General features: G+C 55.9%; 2 protein-coding genes across 21 annotated transcripts in view; one reads left to right on the top strand and one right to left on the bottom strand.

The window, feature by feature from the left end:
- Positions 1 to 366: 366 nt before the first annotated feature.
- Positions 367 to 14717, top strand: Mppe1 (metallophosphoesterase 1). Of its 18 annotated transcripts, none has more exons than XM_023562688.2 (14): positions 376 to 545; positions 1249 to 1310; positions 5680 to 5732; positions 5935 to 6049; positions 7293 to 7514; positions 7630 to 7738; positions 10159 to 10262; positions 10921 to 11079; positions 12226 to 12334; positions 12434 to 12499; positions 12578 to 12700; positions 13593 to 13733; positions 14077 to 14255; positions 14606 to 14717. In XM_023562688.2, exons 4-14 carry the CDS (start codon positions 5985 to 5987, stop codon positions 14688 to 14690), a joined length of 1362 nt encoding a protein of 453 aa, XP_023418456.2. In that variant the 5' UTR covers positions 376 to 545; positions 1249 to 1310; positions 5680 to 5732; positions 5935 to 5984; the 3' UTR covers positions 14691 to 14717. The 18 variants fall into 18 exon arrangements, 16 of the variants coding, with proteins under 16 accessions (XP_023418459.2, XP_023418456.2, XP_023418457.2 ...); XM_063231993.1 differs by lacking the exon at positions 376 to 545 and adding an exon at positions 573 to 686; XM_063231992.1 differs by lacking the exon at positions 376 to 545 and adding an exon at positions 651 to 822.
- Positions 13729 to 17534, bottom strand: part of Gnal (G protein subunit alpha L) — a 93021-nt gene continuing 89215 nt past the window's right edge. For all 3 annotated transcript variants that reach the window (XM_063231998.1, XM_063231999.1, XM_003464446.5), the window contains exon 12: positions 13729 to 16905. In XM_063231998.1, coding sequence (XP_063088068.1) covers positions 16759 to 16905 — 147 coding nt within the window. In that variant the 3' untranslated portion in view covers positions 13729 to 16758. The remainder of the gene's footprint in view (positions 16906 to 17534) is intronic.

Below are 17534 nucleotides of genomic sequence, written 5' to 3'. Positions count from 1 at the left end.
GTCTTCCGGGCCAGCGCGCTCCGCACCCTCGCGTGGCGGCAGGCCCGGGTCCCCGGCCCGGCCTCTGTGGGCCTCACAGCACTGTGCGCGCCTCAGCACCGGCACTGCGTGTGCTTGCGGCTCACGGTGATCGCTTCGCCCACTGCCAGGAAGCTTCTCAGTGTCAGTGTCCAGGGCACTGGGGACGGTGCCCGAGGCCTGGCTGTAAGAGAGGTGTCCCGAGCGGGCAGGACGCCACGGCGAGTCCCGCGGGCCCGCCCACCCCGCTGTCCCGTCCCCCTCCCCGCCCATGTCCCCGCCCATGTCCCCGCCCACGTCCCCATCCCAAGTCCCGCCTCCTCGCCGCTCCCCGTCCCGCGCCGTGGGCGGAGCTCAGGGCCCACGCGGGAAGCGGAAGTCGCCTCAGGTCGGGCCGGACGAGCGGCGCGGCGGAGGGCGACGGTTCGGTCTCGGGCTGCCATGCGGCCCGGTGCTTGCAGGGCCCCGTGCAGTCCTCTCCGGGCGGAATCCACTGAGCTCCGCGCCAGCCCTGGCAGATTTCTTAGGTTTGCCCTTCCGGTTTCTCTTCGTGGACAGCCGTACTGATGACACCCCGGGAGTGCGTGCCCCGGCTCCGGCCCCCCGCCCCTCCCCCTCCGGCGCTGGGTGCCTTCCCTGCGGCAGAAGCGCCAGCTCCCCGTTTCCGGGTGTGCGTCTCTCGTGGCTCCTTACTTATACCTCGAGTTTCTTGTACAAGAGAAGCCGCGCGGTAGTGAAGCTTGCGTGTCTGATTCGTTTCGCTCAGCGTTCCAGTTTCCATCCTTTTTCCCACGCGTGACTCAGGTTTGCCCTGAGGGCAGCATGGTGCCCCGCGCCGCATAAATCCGCGTTTTCCTGCCGGTCATCCACTGGGGGACCACAGGCTGCTTCCCGGAGTGAGCTGTCACCTCTGTGCTGCTGGGGTCGCTGTGCGCCCGGACCCCGCACAGCGAGGACCTGAACCCTGGACCAGTCCTAGGGGAAGCACAGCTGCTGGGTCGAGTGGAATTTCCAGTGTAGGGTTTTGAGGAGTGTGCACCCAGACTCCTATAGAGGTCGCGCCAGGTGCATTCCACCTGGGTGTGGGAGATTCTTCCCCTGCAGCCGCCCACATCCCCATCAGACCTGTTCCTGAGCAGCAGTTGTCTGCCTCATGTGCTCGGCTTTCTGATGTCTTTCCGGGTCGGTCCAAGATTGCTCAGCAATGAAACATTTTCTGCTTTATTTCAGATAAACTCGTGCTGAGTTTTGAGGGCAGATGCCACCTTGGAGCATTTGTACCAGGCTTTAAGGTGAGGTGTGGTCGGTTCTCCTGATTTTCTCTCCCCTCCTCACACTGCTCCTCGCCATTGCTCTCCAAAGCAAACCTAGGGTATGGGCTGGGCCCTGGGCTCTATCCTCAGCCCCACCCCCTTAAAAACGTTGTGCATTTTAGACCCGAAAGCAAGTCCTCCTTACCAGGCCAGGGTAGCTTTCCAGCCCTGTGTGTGTGTGGAGGAGTTACTCGTTGATTTCCAGTGTTTCTCCAGAAAGGCTGGAAGGGGACTTTGCATGACTTTTGGAGCCTTCGAGGAGGTTTGCTGTCCTTATTGGGTCCCATGTGGGCATGGGCGAGAACACGAGTCCTGTGTACCTGGTTACCGGCCTACTCAGCTCAGCATCCAGACAGATCTTTTTACTCAGGCAGGTGGGAACACATCGACATCTCCCCCTCCCCATTTTTAGGACTGCAGGTTTTAAGCTTTTTTTTTTTTTTTTTTTTTTGGTACCAGGGATCGAACTCATGACCATGGGCTTGCAAGGCAGGTGTTTATGCCACTGTGCTAAATCCTGGGCCCCAGGTTTTTAAGCTTTTAGTGGTGGAGCAAAAGAGTGAAGGGTATGTGAGTCTATAATTCTGAAGTGTTTGGGGAAATGAGACTGAGTAGGAGCCTGTGGCTCCGTAGGTGGCGGGTGTCCTGAGCAGGTTGGCATTGAGAGCAGAGGTCATGTCCTGAGCAGCGCACAGGTGCCTGAGACCTAGACTGGAAACGGAGCCCGTGAGGTTTGCCATACCATGCCTTACCTTGCCTGTGGTTTTGAACACCCTCACAATCCTCCTCCTAGCCTCAGCCTCCAGAGGGGCTGAGATGACAGATGTGAACTGCCACTCCTGGCTGTTTTATTTTAAAAACTTTTGATCACAAGTCACCGAACTAATCTCATAAACCAGTAATGAGTCTCTTAGAAGTTTGGAAACTTCTGTGGGAGCAGACCCTCATGAGCTGGGGTTTGGTTTTGTGTTTATGGTCATTGTGATATTAGGAGTAGGGTGTGTGTATAATGAAGAGGGTGCCACTGCAGGCTGGGCATTTGTTTCAGTTGTGTCCAGGCGGGGGCTTCAGGGCCTCACCAGCAGCTTTCTGCCAGCAGGAGCGGTCTCTACTTCCCAAGCCAGACTACCTGTGACCTTGCGCGGTTCCTGTTGGTTTTCAGTTAGTAATCTCAGCAGGGGTGACAAATCAGTCTTGGAAAGTGAAAATAGTAACGGTTTAAGTAATTTTGAGTCCTGGGCGCCAAATCAAGGGGCTTCTCACTGAGCCCCATCCACAGCCCTTTTATTTTCATGCTTATTTTGAGGCAGGAGCTCACTGAGTTGCCTTTTCTGGGCTCACACTCAAGATCTTTCTGCCTCAGCCGCCCAGGATGCTGAAATGACAGGCGTTTGCCACCATGCCCAGCTGTGGAATTTTGGCTTTTGACCCCAAACTTGGCAATGCAAACGAAGGCTCCAATATGGATGGAACTCTAGGCAAGGTGACACCTGGACTGTAACCTTCATCCAGCCTCCTGCTCCTGAGTTTTCTGGTTTGGTGATTAATTCAGGCACGTTTCCCTGTACTTCCGAAAGTACCCCTCCCCCCACAGGGAAGGCTGAACCAGCTCTGGCCTAGCTGCTTCCTCTTCCAACAGGTGCTGTGATTCCAGCTGGATTTGGACCGGGCTGGTCAGGGTGGGGCAGGGCCAGGAGGGTTGGCCCTCCAGCCTCTGAGAAGAGTCCAGTGGTTTTTCCAGTTGCTGTAGAAGGAGCAGGGGTCTTCTGTCTTGCCCCTTCAATGAGCCAGGCTGGCATTGACCCCAGGGCGGGTCTCTTTTGCTGCTGTCCTAGGGTAGGAGTGACTTCCTGCTCCCAGCTCCCTGGCAGTTCTTCGGGGTGTCCATCTCCCCTGGATGGGGTTGGTTTGTCCCAACAGCACCAGGAAATCTGACCACATGTTGGGGCAGAGAGGAGGAAGAGGGCCATTCCTGGAGCCCAAGGATTCTTGGGTGTTGAAAGTGGACTGAAGCCTGCTCTTGCTGGCTACTGTTTAGGACAGGGTGATGAGGTGCTCTGCATGGGTCTCACTGTCTCTTCTTCCTCCCTTTCCCTCAGTCCCTCTCCTGCCTTCCAGGCCTTGCTCTGTGTGATGGTTTTTATTTCTTCGTGCAGAACTCTAGAATTTGGGGGAGGCCAGGGCCCCCTTGGGTTGTCCCCCACGTGTGGGCCTCCTGCTGGTGGCTTGGGGATCACCTCTGCGGGGACACAGGGCCATCTTTAGGGAATTAGGGTCAAGCCAGGCACACCTGCAGGCTGCCCTTTTTCTCCCAGGCCTGGAAGACTTTGCTCGGTGTCCTTTCTGCTGGACTCCGCTGGGCAGGGCAGCCTCTCTGTCTCTGAGTCACAGCTGCTGAGCAAGGGACTGAGTGGGTAGAGGAGCAGCCAAGAAGCAGCCTCTGGTATTTACCTGGGACAGGAGTGTCCCCACCCCACCTGGAGGGCAGTTCCCTCTCCTTACTGCCAGAAGTTGCAAGCTGGGCTGGGCTTAGCTGTTAGGATCTTGGATATTCCAGGTCTTGTGAAAGCAAATGGGGTTTTAAGGTCAGGTCGTTGGTTTTGATAAATTTGGTTTCTCAAAACCAGGGCACTGGGTGCTTGAAGAAATATCCTCTCTGTGCCTTAGGGCTACTTTCTTTGTCACCAGTGCCAGCTCAAGCCGAGTCCACACTGGGCCCGGTGTTGGTCACTGCTGGCACCTGTGGCCACTGGCCCCGTGGGCTGAGGCATGGGCTACATGGGGCAGGCTTGTGGGCCAGACGCTCTTGGTCTGCCACCCTCAGTCAGTGCCCTTCACCAAGTGTCTCCAGTTGGAAGGCCAAGGTATTGTAGTGGGCTTTGAGAGTGGGGACATGGGCACAAGGACACTGGCTGTTGGGGGAATTTCCAGGATTACAGTGGGTTTCAGGCTGGAGGGCCATGTGGATGCTGCTGGGAGGCCGCACTTAGGATCCAGTGCTATGCCGACTGTTAAGTGACAGCATGAGGGTTTCGGGCATGGCCTTGTGAGGTCCCTGTCCTCTGCTGGCCTCCAGAAAGGAAAGCAAGGCCAGAGGACTCAGCAGGGTGTCTTCTTTCTCTAATCCTCCCACCAGGAGCTGGTGTGGTCAACACAGCACTACTCAGAGGCCTCACCCTTGTGGGGCGTCCCTCCTTGGACTCCCCAAAACAGGACACAAAGCTCGGCCAGGGCACAGCTTGAACCCCTGTAAGGCACCCAGAGAGAAGCCACTGTTCCACTGGGTGGGTGCTGCAGCAGGGCAGCCGGGCTTGTGAGGACGACTTGGCTGCAGTATTGATCCTGATCGGATGCACTGTGCGGGGACAGTCCCCAGTGGCCATGTGGAAGATTGCTGGGTGCCTGAAGCACAGCACCGGCGAATACCCCTTCCTTGTAGCTTGTAGGAGAGCAGAGTAGAAAAATGAGTTCACACCAGAGGCCACAGGAATCTGGTCATATTTTCTTCTTTGTGGTTCTAGGGATGGAACCCAGGGCCTTTGCACTGACTTACAGCCTCAGCCCTGTTTTCATTTGAGACAGGGTCTCACTAAGTCTTTGAGCTGGCCAGATTGGGCTCAAATTTACAGTCCTCCTGCCTCAACCTCCCAGTGTACTGGGCTGATAGCCATGTACCACCGTGCCCAGCAGAATCTGTTGATACTGACGGTCTTGGAAGGGTGGTGGTGGGAGTTCTGCTGTACATCAGTGATGTCTCCCGAGGGCCCTGCTTGGTGATGGAATTCAGAGCCTCCCAGGCATCCTGCAGTTAGGGGAATCCCGTTCCTGTAGGGCTGGCCCCGAACATGGAGGCAGGGAGGCGGAGGAGTCCTTAGCTTCCTTATGAGCAATCCGGTGTTCCAGCACGAGAATGCTCCGTGATTCATTTTTATTTTTGTGGGTGCATTTTGTGGGAACATTTCTAGTTCCTGGAGTCACATTCCTTGGGGGAGCTGGTGCATGTTAATTCCTTTTACTTCTCCTCCTCTCCCTGTCCCCCAGTCCGCCTCTTGAACCCCTTCCCTTTAAAGAAACCTCTCTCCTGTTTTCTGTGCTTGTGCATGGCACTGATGCTGTGGAGATGCCACAAGGACTTGCGGGGTCACCAGCAGGGAGAGGGCTGCTCTGTGAGACTGTAGAGTGAAACAGCCCAGGTGCGTGAGCTGCGGTGTGTGCAGGTTCTCACGTCTAAGAATCTGAAGTGTAGACAAAGGGCAAATCAAAGCCAAGCAGCTTCTCTGGGGTGGGGGCAGCACTTGGATTTGCAGTGCATCACGGAGCAAAACTAGTTCTTTCCTGTTTTCTACAGGCGTGGAGCCCAGACGCCACCACCACCCTCCCTGGCTTCTGCAGTTCCTCCAGGTCTCTGGATGGGCCCAGTCCTGTGGCCTGGGGCTCAAAGTGGGAGTCATGGGTCCTGCTCAGTGGGGGCAGGGAAGGCAGGGTTTCCGCCTTCTGAAGAAGAGTTTGCTGATATGGAAGCTCATGGCCGTGGTCTTGGTTGCACTGCTGTTCTGTGAATTCCTAATCTACTACCTTGTGATTTTCCGGTGTGCCTGGCCAGAGGTGGCGGTGCCTGCCCCTGGCAGAGAGCAGGTGCCCGTGCTGAGAGCCATGGTCCTGGCTGACACACACTTGCTTGGAGCAGTACAAGGCCACTGGCTGGACAAACTGCGGAGGTAAGCGGCACAGAGGGGCTCGTGGGTGCGGGGCAGGGAGCTCTAGAGCTGTCCCCAAGGCTGTCAGGCTGTGTTGTTTTCCTCCTGGGCTGGGGCAGTTTGCTTCCTTGCGTCTAATGCAAGGCTGGTGTTCTCGGGTCAGAGCTGTGACCCAGGACAGAGACCCTCCCTGGGGGCCTGCTCCATGGGTGGCAGGGTTAGCAGGACCCACACAGCCAGGTGAAGGCACTGCTCCAGAGTGGTGCTGGGCTACAGGGCAGCGGCCAGCCATATGGGAGCTTGAGCTAATGGGATTTTTGCCCCCAGGGTGCCAGGGGCTGTGCAGCTTCTCCCTGGGGTGGGAACAGTCCCTGCCCAGCACCATCCGCCGTTGGTCCCCCAGAGAACCTTGTATTTGTTTTTAATGGTGGTGAAATACACCAAGGTGTATCCTTGTAACTGTTTCTTTTTTTGGTGCCGAGAATTGAACTCAGGACCTTGTGCTTGCCAGGCAGGTTCTTTGCTGCTGGGCTGTATCTTTACTTGATTCTAAGCACTAGCCACTATGCGTCCCACGCCAAGCACTGTTCTGGCACCATAGCTTTCCTCCCTGGAGGAGAACCTTGGCCCTGAGGGCCCACCCCAGCCTTCTCCCTGCTCCCTCGACCTCAGTCCCCCTTTCCTTCTGACTGTGGCCACTCCCCGTCCCTCCTGGTGCAATCACCATGTTGGTTTCTGCCACCATCTTATTTCCTTGGCATCACTTCCCAGGCCTGTCCTGTCTCCAGAGGTCCCAGGCTGAGTCTTTCCTTGTGTGCAGATTACAGTTTCCCTACCCGCCATCGGAGGGCAGCGAGGGTAGCCTCCCCTTGGCTATGGGGATGGCGTCTCTGGGCAATGGTGACAGGAACCTTTCCTCATCCTGGTGGCCCTCAGCCAGTGCCCCTGCCCACTGTGAAACCTTTCTGGTATTCTCAGAGAGAGGCAGTGATCTTCGGGCTCTGGGGTGGGGCCTTGGTGTCTCTAGGTGGGGGCACTCTGTGCCTTTTACCAAGGCACCAGCAGCAGACAAGGCTGAGGGAGAGACAGCTCTGGGGCTTCCTGCAGGTCTCACAAGTTGGCCTTTACTTAGGTCTAGCCTCTGTGTAACAGACCTCAGGCTGGCGTTGAACTTGGGACCTGCCTGCCCCAGCCTCCCTGAATGCTGGGATTATAGTATATGCTGCTCAGTCTCTCCCTGTCTGCCCCACTCTGTACCTTTAAGATGTGCAGCTTGGGCTGGGGGTGTGTGGCCTGTGCACCACCCAGAGCTAGTTCGTTGGTCAGCAGCACACACATCTGCATACACACGCCTGTGCAACAGAAGTCCGGCCATCATCTGCCCAGCAGTGCCGTGGCCGTCCTGTGTGCTGTCTCTGTTTGAGCCTGTGCCCTCGATGGGACCAAGCGCTGTATGGGCCTGGACTGGACCTCAGCACCAGCTGGGGTGGGCTCCCCTTCGGTGCATGTAACAGATTCGGGTAGGAGGCAGGGGCGGTCAAGGAAGAGGGAGGACAGGACTAGTCAGTCCATGTCCCTTGACCCCGCTGCCTGCCACCCAGGGAGTGGCAGATGGAGCGCGCCTTCCAGACTGCGCTGTGGCTGCTGCAACCTGAAGTGGTCTTCATTCTGGGCGACATCTTTGATGAGGGGAAGTGGAGCTCACCACAGGTAGGCCCTGCCCCAGGCACCCTAGCTGTGACCTGCAGGGGCAATCAGAAGACCCCTGCTTTGAGCACACTGGGCCCTTGTCCTGGCCGCTTTCCGAGGCAGCTCTGGGGTCCTTCCCCCAGGCATGTCTTAATGAGGTGTGATCACAAATATGGTGAATGCTGCTGCCTGTGGTGTCCCGTAGAAGGGCAGGCTCAGAAAAACACGGTGCAGTGTCCTCACCCACCTCAGTCACCAGGTCTGGCACTGGTGACTGCTGGCTCTTCCCCAAAGTCAACACGTTTGAATGGGTTCAGGACATCGAGGCATCAAGGACAGTGCAGCCAGACACTTAGGAAAGAGGACTGCAGCGCTGTTTCAGAGAGTGGCAAGGATGATGGGACAGGTGGGTGTGAAGGAGGAGAGTTTGGAGAAAAATTCATGACATTGTGTCTTTTACTGTAGTAAATATTGTGAAATTTATTTATTTTTGGTGTTTTGAGACAAGGTCTATTTTGTAGCTCAGGCTGGCCTTGAACTCAGGGCAATCCTCCTGCCTCAGCCTCCTGAGTGCTGGGATCACAAGCAAGCACCACCACCCCTGGCAATACTATAAAATTCAGACCTTCACTGTACTGCGGATCACGGCTCATCTATCAGCTCACATTGCATGTTTGGCTTGGAGTGCACTAATATTAAAATGTCTGGTCTGTCCTGAGCCTCTCAGGATTTGTGTATCCTGTGCGCATTTTAAATGAGGCTGCAGATCTCCTGGGAAGTAGGTGGGCTGGGCAGACCTGGCTGAGTGGGAGCTGGGCGGGCAAGGGCCTTGCATGCCCACTGAAGGGACATTACTGCCTCTCACCTCTGATTTTCTTTCCTCTGAGTGGAGGTACAGAAGAAGCCGGGGACTTGCTGCGGGGTTCCTCGGTCTCTGGGGTCTCGAGATCCTGGCCTGGGCCATGGGGTGGTGGGAGTCTCCATGAGCCATGGAGAAAGACCGAGTCCCCAGCGGTCAGAACCCTGCTTATTTTGTCCTTGATGTGAACGGGAGAAGACTGGTCCTAAAATCAGCAGACTTTAAAATGTTTACTGGCTAATGGTTTTGGAAAGAGGTGTTATGGGGAGTACTTTAAAGAATTCATCAGCATTTTAAGGATGCACAGATAGCCCTAATTTGCATAGGATGGGGCCCACGCTTGGGGAAACTCGGTGAGTGCTGCAGTGCAGGGTGATTGAGTTTGCTATCACAGAAACGCTGTCTGCAGAAAGCAGCTGGTGATACAGTGAGTTTGGGTTGATTTTGCAGATTATACGATGTTTTAAATTAAGAGCAGTATTTTGTGATTTTCTAAGCTGGTTATTCTGATGTCAGGCAGTGATCGTTAAGGTGTCACTGTGTTAAAGGACCCTACCCAGATACTTTGGTAGGCTTTAGGGGTAAAGCTGATTAGTAGTCAGAACAGAGGGGTATTTTTTGGCAACCTGGAGATCTTGGTCCAGTTGAAACTTGGAGGTTTTTTTTTTTTTATCTTTTTGAGACAAGGTCACGCTATGTGGTTCAGGCTGGCTTGTGTTTACTTTATAGCTCAGGCTGGTCTCGAACTCACAGCGATCCTCCTGCCTCAGCCTCGAGAGTGCTGCGATGACAGGCGTGCACCACCATGCTTGCCTTAAGCCGGAGGTTTCTAAGAGTGAGAGCTGCACTGCTCACAGGAAGCTCGAGTCCTGCCCTCACCTGCACCTCATCCTGTGGTGGTGGCCATAGTGCCCATGGGCCCTGAGGCCGTGCGTCTTTGTCTTGGCTGTGACATGTGGAGAGTTTGCCTGACGTTTCTTGAGACTGTTCTTGTAAGAGATCTGGATCCGAAGCAACCTTGCACCCTGATCTCCGTGCAACACCTTGACAGAAGCCCAGGAACAAAGTCCTTGGGGGCGTCCAATTGAAAAGGGTTATAAAATGCAGTGGGATACCATTTAACTAAAAATTGGCATCAAATCACACAATTTAAGGCATTACATTGGAAGTACTGAGGTAGTCTTGTAAAAAAATATTATGTAGGGTTAAAAATCACATTAGCTTTGAGAGGCTCTGGTTTGGACTTCTGAGGTCAGAGCAGGATTTCTCTCTCTCTGTGGGTCCCTCCCTCCCTTTCCCCACCTTCCCTGCCTCCCTCCCTTCTTCCTCCTTTCTTTCTTTCACAGTATCAGGTTTCATCTTTGCCCTAAGCTTTATCCCCAGCTTTAAGATCTTTTTTAGTTTAAGGCACAGTCTCACTAAGTTGCTAAGTTGTCCAGGCTGGGTTCAAACTTTCGACCCTCCATATATCTCAGGCTCCCTGAGCCATAGACTAACAGGTGTGCCCCCGCGCCTAGCTAGGATTGTGTGCTGAACACAGGGCAGCTCCTTTCCGGCTCTCACTGTGGCCTCTGCCCCTCAGGCCTGGGCGGACGACGTGGGGAGGTTCCGGAAGATGTTTAGACACCCCGCCCATGTGCAGCTGAAGGTGGTGGCGGGCAACCACGACATTGGCTTCCACTACTGGTGAGTGGTCTGTCTGACACCACCCCACGCGCTTTTACAGGCTGTTGTTTGACCCTGCCAGGATTCAGGGAAAGCCCTGAGTTAGAGATTAGTTTATTTACTGTGTGGGGTTGGCCTGGCCCTCGGAAACCTTGGGCCAGCACTGACCACTGAGCCATGTACCAGCGGGGGCCGTGTTTTTCCGCAGAAAGGAGCTCTCCTCGAGGGGCAGGGGCGCACAGCCCTGGGGCTGGAGCCTGGCTGGAGTCACAGTGGGGAACTCATGCTCTGGGCTGCAGGTCTGCTTCTGTGTGGCCCCTCAGTGCACCTCTGCGTCGGTGTATTGGCATCGCTGCTTTGTGATGATGATGATGATGATGATGATGATGATGACATGGGTTTGAGCCCAGGCCTTGTGCTCTGAGCTGTGTCCCCAGCCCTTTTTTACTTACTTTTATCTAGAGGCAGTCTTGCTAAGGTGCTGGGTTAGCCTGCACTGGCCATCATCCCACCTCGGCCTCCCAGAGTGCTGGGACTGTAGGGTGCACCTGCCTTGGGGCTCAGTCCTATTTCACTCACTTTCCTGGTGTGGACACGGGGTCCTGGGGTGCCAGGTGACCCCTCCCCGCCCCGTGGCTGTGTGTCAGCTGCTCTGGACTGTGACCCCGTGTACACTCAGGTCCAGGAGCTGCTTCACAGCCTGGTGCCGCCAGGTAGCCGACTGCCTCGGTCCTCAGCTGCTGCTTCTGACCTCTGCATGCAGGATGAGTGGCTACACAGTGCAGCGCTTTGAGGACGTCTTTAGCTCGCAACGGCTGTTTTCTCGAAAAGGCGTGAAGTAAGTAGTCAGTGTCACAGGGTGTGGCACTGGTGGTGGGGCCAAGTGCCTGCCTGATGCTCTGTTGGTCGCACCCACAGCCTGACTTGGCACCCAGGACCGTGAGGTTGGGCTGGGTGGGAACCTCCAGCCCCCCTGTGGGTTTCCTCAGCAACTGCAGCCTCTTGTCTGTGACTTCTGGCTTCAGTCCGGATTTGGACCCTGCCCAAGACTGTGCCTGAGATTCGGTCTGCACTACTCTTTTGTAAAGGCCTCTTTTTGGTCTTGGTGTTGCTTTGGCTTTTTTGAGATGGTGCCTCATGTACACTGCACAGGCTGGCCTCAAACTGGCTTGAGTGATCCTCCTGCCCAGCTTCCCCAGTATTTGGCTCTGTGCCCAGCTTAAAACATTTTTTTTATTGGATCAAATTTACTTACTTGGCAAAGGTCCATGGTGACAGTGCCCAGGCTGCCTCTGCCTCTTGTGCTGACCACTGGACCAAAGCCCTGTGGGCCCCTCACTCAGCTGTGAACTCTGGGTGAAGGAGGGTGGCCAGCCATCTTTCTGTGCCATTCTTTTGGGCACAGCAGCTCACTGGGCTGTGGGGTTGGATCTTCTGTGAAGCACCAGGAACCTATCCTGCTTCCCTGGAGCCTCCTGGGGGCATCTTGACTCTCCAGACCCCTGCCAGGCTCCTGTCCCACGCCTTGGGCTCCTCAGTCCTGACCTCTGCACTGTGATGGGTGTGCAGTGGCCTGCTAGGCCACTCGGGAGGAGCTCACGGTGCAAATCCTGGCCCAGGCCTCTGGAGGACAGCCAGCCTCACGGCCCTGCCTGGGGATGCCCAGCCCTCGGCCTCCCTGCTGGTGCCCAGGTTCCCACAGCCAGCCAGGCCCCTCCATGGAGTGAGGCTTTAGTGGCCGGCTGGTCCTGGCTACACTGTGCTGCTTCATCTGGTCATTGTGGCCTGCAGATGGGTGGACTTGTATCCTCCACGCCACAGCCAGGCACGGATGGGGGCTTGCCGGGGACAGCTTGGCCAGGGGCCCAGCTGGGCAGGTGCTTGCTCGGTGTTCCTCATAGGCAGGTCTGGGGTGTGAAGCTCAGGGGAGCCCCTTTGGGGTACACCCCACATTGGGGTTTTGTGTCCTCTGCCCTGTTCCCAGCTTTGTGATGGTCAACAGTGTGGCCATGGAGGGCGATGGTTGCAGCATTTGTGCGGTGGCCGAGACCAAGCTTCTGGAGATTTCTCAATGGCTGAACTGCTCCCGAGAGGTGGGGACCTCAGTCAGGCACCCTCTGCCCCCACAGTGCGCTCCCTGCCTCGCCCCTGGGTGCTGGGCATGCCTGATGTGACACTGGCTCTGCCTGCAGGCTCGGGGCCCCAGCCTGTGTAGAGCGGGGCGGCGGCTGCCCCCATCAGCCCCCATCCTGCTGCAGGTGAGCGGGCGGGGACTTGGGGTGTGCGGGGGTGGCGGGGGACCTGGGCCAGCACAGCCTCTGACCCTGCTGCCACAGCATTACCCACTGTACCGCGCCAGCGATGCCAACTGCTCGGGGCCAGACGCAGCTCCGCCGGATGAGAGGACTGTTCCCTTCACAGAGAGATACGACGTGCTTTCCTGGGAGGCCTCTCAGAAGGTACAGGTTCTGTGGCTACAAGCCACCCCAGGGGGGCAGGGGGACAGAGGGACAGATGAGCTCAGGGCCATACTTGACCTTGGTTTTCAGTAGATCTGCTTCTCCTGATGGCAAGTGAGTGATATTCTCATCTCATGGCTTTCAAAACATTCCCTCCAGCAACCCCGTGAGTGCATTCCTGTATTCCCAGCACTCTGAGAGGCTGAGGCAGGAGGATCCCTAGTGGGAGCCCAGCCAAGACAGCTAAGTGAGACTGTGTCAAAAATAAAAAAAGGACCAGGACTGTGGCTCAGTGCAGTCTCCAGGTTCAGCCCCAGTACTGAGAAGAGAAAAATACTGCCCATCAACATAAATGGATCTGGAAACATAAGGAACTTACAGTCCAATTTTTAGGGACTTAAATAAAACATGCTTTCTTGAAAATGTGTAGTGTATGCATCATATATAACATATATAACAAAAATGAAATTTATATGTACATTTAAAATAAATATTAGTTTATATTTGAAATATATTTGTGAAGTACATTTAAAATAAGTTTATAGGGCTGGGGATGTAGCTCAGGGGCACAAGTACTTTTCTGACAAGCACTAAGTCATAAGTTCAATCCCCTAGTACCAAAAAAACCCCTAAAATAAGTTTATAAAATATTTATAAATGAAATAATATAAACAAAAAATCTGAGATGGGAAGAGTAGATTCTAGTAAAACAGGATTTAGAGGGGAAAAATCAGCCCATCCTGCATGATTAAGGTTTATTTCAGTGAAAGAACTGACCTAGCTAGGGACACTTTCCGGGTCCCCCATCCTGTGATCAGCTGCCCATGTCTTCCCCACCTCGTCCTGTGCTGACTGCCTTCTTGTGTTCCCGACCCCGTCTGCCCACGTCCAGCTGCTGTGGTGGTTCAGGCCGCGCCTGGTGCTGAGTGGCCACACACACAGTGCCTGTGAGGTGCTGCACGGCTCGGGGACCCCTGAGGTCAGCGTCCCGTCCTTCAGCTGGAGGAATAGAAACAACCCCAGCTTCATCATGGTAACTACAGTGGCCTTTATTGTCACAAGAGGGCTGTCACACTGGCCGGCACAGAAGCCGGCTGTCCACTTGCCAAGAGCCAGGGAAACTAACTTCCCCTGTACCTCCCCACTCCAGGGACCGTGTCCGCAGGTGTCTTGCTCCATGGGAAGGGCGAGCTGAGCATGGCTGGAACCTGAGGACACGGCTATCATACCGGCCCCACAGCCTCTGTGACACAGCACAGGGCTTCTGTTCCAAGTCCCCATAGCACAGGGGGACCCACTGTGCCGGGGTGTGGTTGCTTTGGGGCCTCAGATGCCAGGGCCCCTGGGTCAGACTGCTGTATGTCCCCCTTTCCCAGGCCAGCCTGACGTCGCAAGACTACGCCCTTGCCAAGTGCTTCCTGCCGCAGGAGGACACCGTCCTGGCCACCTACTTCGGGGTGCTGGGGCTCCTCGTGGTTGTCACCCTGGCTCACCTGGAGCGGCTGGCCCTGCCTTTCCCATCCGGCTGGACAGTGCTCAGGACACACAGGGCCAGGTGAGGGGGCGGCAGTGGCATATGCCGCTCCAGGTCAGTGCCGTCTTTGGGTCATGGAAGCTGTGTCATCAGCGTGGTGAGGCTGCTCGAGGAACAGACCACGCTGCCCTCATGCTAGAAAAATGGGGTACATGCCCTGCAACCCACCTGAGCTCCTGTGTGTGGAACACGAGGGGGCTGGGCAGCGTCACCTGCACACAGCTGCCCCTGCTGGAGCATGGGTCCCAGCGTGGCTCTGTCCTGGGATCTCCCTTTCACCTCAGGGAGCAGGGCACACTGCCCTTGGGCTTCGTCCTGCACCCTGCACTGCTGAGATCAGGGCTCCAGACACACAGAATTCTCCTTTCCAGGCCTGGGCTGGCACCTGACATCATGCCTCTCAAAGACCTGGACTTGAAAGTAGACTTGGACGTGGCTTGTGGTATGGAAAAATAAACGCTACAGTGATTTAAAGTCAGACAAGCTGTACTGGTGTTTTTTCCCCCTAAGAGTACAGTTCTTATTTTTGAACCTGGCTTTGATGTATTTCTCTGGTTGCAGGCAGTGCTGGGGACCAAGCCTGGGCCATGTGCGTGCTGAGAAAGCCCAGTTGCCGTCCTGAAATGTGCAGAGGCAACACTTTCCCACATTCCTCTTTGCTGGAGGTGCATTTCTTTGGTTTTCTTCCTGTTCTGCTTTGAAAGACCCTGGCGAGGTGGACGACCCTTCTGTTCTACCCCAGGCCAACCAAAGGGTCCAGCACTGAAGTGGGGAGGCTGTGGGCAGGGCGGGGATCATGCTGCTGGCCTTCCCAGAGGTGACATTTTAGTCTGGGTGATCTCGTACTGATTGGGGAACCACTGACCTCTGGAGTCAACTGTAGAACACGGAGGAACAGAGGCAGAGTGGCTGAGGTGCTGCGGCCCTCGCTGTCTGGCTCAGGAAGGTGAAGCACTGACGCAGGCGTCTTCTCCGGTGGCCTCAGGCCATGGAGATGCCTGTGTGCCTGGGTCCACAGCAGCAGCAGCAGCAGCCTCAGTCTCTGATTCTCAAGGCTGTGTGTGCCAGTCCTGCAGGAGGAGCTGTCTGCTGTCTGTTTGGGTTTTGTGGGGTGGGGATGAAGCTCAGGCAGAGCACTTGCCTGGCATGCACGGGCTCTGGGCCCCACCCTGGCACCTCAGCGCAGTGCCAAAGGCTTTGCGAGGGGTCTGCTTGGGGAGATGATGGACATCCCCTCCTCTTTGGCTGTCACCCAGGGTGGCAGCCCCAGCCTTCTCGATGATCACTGCTGCTCTGCAGTCTAGGGCTGCTCAACTGTACCTGCCCAGGAGCTGGTCTGGGAGCTGAAGTGGCTGGGGAAAATGTCCCCATTCCCTGGAGCAGAGGGTGCAGTCTATGGCCTGGATCCGAGCTTGGTATTTCCTAGGGTGGGGGCTGTGGTAGGCGTGATGGTTCACACATGGTGTCAATTATGGACACTCGCTTTATTTTGTTTTTTCCTCTGAGACAGGGTCTTGCTGTGTAGCATCCAGGCTAGTCCAGGCTAGCCTTGAACTCACAGCGAACCCCTGCCTCAGCCTCCCAAGGGCTTGGATTGCACACGAATGCCACCATGCCTGGCTGAGTATACTTTTCTTTCTTTTTTTTGGTACTGGGGATTGAACTCACGACTGTGCACTTGCAAGGCAGCCACTGAGCTAAATCCCCAGCCCTGACTTTTCTTTTTTAAGTCAAGGAGTATTTTATAAAATTGCAGCCCAATAAAAATGTCCTGCATCCCACGAATGCTCTTCATCCTTTTCTTCTGAGTGAGCAGTGGGCTGCGTCGCTGCAGAGCTGTTTGGTACAGGGAGAACACATTTTTCTCATGTGCAGCGCTACCATCGAGGTGCAAAAACCAGCAGGGAGTTTGGTTGAGTCATGATTCAAAAGAAGGTTTCAGGTTATGGTCTGAACAGTGTAATAAACCAACAATGAGAACATGGGAGGAGACCGAGTCCAGGTACTGGGAAAGCGCAGGGTTGGTCTAGAGAGGAGATGCTTTCTGGGAGTGAATGTGGGGCTTTCTGCTCGGTGTGGATGCTCCCGGGGGCAAGGGACTCTCTCCCCACCACTCGGCCTGCCCTGAGCCCCGGCCCGAGGTGATGGGAGGGGCGGCCACCTGACAGCCTGTGGCTTCATCACAGCAAAACTGAAAAGGACATACGCCTTCCCCACGCTACTGAGCTCACTAATCAGTGAGTCGGGGTCCCCACAGGAGAGACATCACCACAGTGCCACCCTGGGCCAGCGTCTGCTGTGACAGGGACAGGGGGAGGGCCACGGCTGTGTTTAGTGGAAACAAAGCTACAAAACCAAACCTAGGGGACAGAGGTAGCCAGAGGCTTGGTGGTCACGCACTGGTGTGCTCAGGACAGGACAGGTGACACTGGACACTACAGACTACATGGCTCGAGGCAGAGAGGTCGCTGTCCCGAGGGATGCCCACCTCTGGATAGGGCTGGGTGGGCGGGGCGTGACGTCCTCACAAGAGCTCGTACTGCTTGAGGTGCATGCGCTGGATGATGTCTCTGCAGTCGTTGAAGACGCGGCGGATGTTCTCTGTGTCCACAGCGCAGGTGAAGTGGGGGTAGCAGTAGTGCTTGCCATCTCCGGTCGCCGTGCTGATCCTCTGCAAAAGCGGGGGTCTGTGTGAGAACCTCATGGCTCCCAGGCATGGGTGTGCTGGGACAACGTTGCTCCAGGACTGGAGGGGCAAAGGTGGGGCTGCCTGGACATGGGGCATATGCTGAGACCTGGGGACCCTTAGTCCTGAGACAGCCAGTTCATCAGGTGAAGAGCGGCACACTTCCAGGTGTGTCAGGTGGGCATGGGGGTGTGACCTTGGTTTCCGCCCCTTCCTCTCTGGCACTGTTCCCCTGCTCTGCCTCCTGGCCACCAAGAAGTAAGTCTCTGGTCTACCATGGACTGACTCCCCTGGAAATGTGAGCCAAGTCACCCATCCTTTAAGTTGTGGGCATTAGGCACTGTGTCCCAACAACTGGAAAGCTGATTAGTTCACATCTGGGCAGCCTTGAGCTTGCCTGTACCTGTGGGCTCTGGGCTGCGAGATGTGGCAGTGGGCAAAGCACAGTGCTGGACTGGGGAGCAAGCCAGGCTCGGCTCCTGGAAGCATCCGGGCCAGCGATGGGGACAGAACCTGCTCCGGGGTGGGACCATCCAATGTCTGCCAGGGACACAGCAGCCACTGCTGCCAGTAGGTAAACCAGGGCTTGGGTTCTGGTCACTGAGATTTCACTG

The sequence above is a fragment of the Cavia porcellus genome, unplaced genomic scaffold (genome assembly GCF_034190915.1).
Source record: "Cavia porcellus strain 051 isolate PalLab524CR breed Dunkin Hartley unplaced genomic scaffold, mCavPor4.1 scaffold_20, whole genome shotgun sequence".
NCBI lineage: Eukaryota > Metazoa > Chordata > Mammalia > Rodentia > Caviidae > Cavia > Cavia porcellus.
The sequence above is the reverse complement of the archived record's forward strand: the minus strand, read 5'-3'. Positions and strand labels throughout refer to the sequence as shown.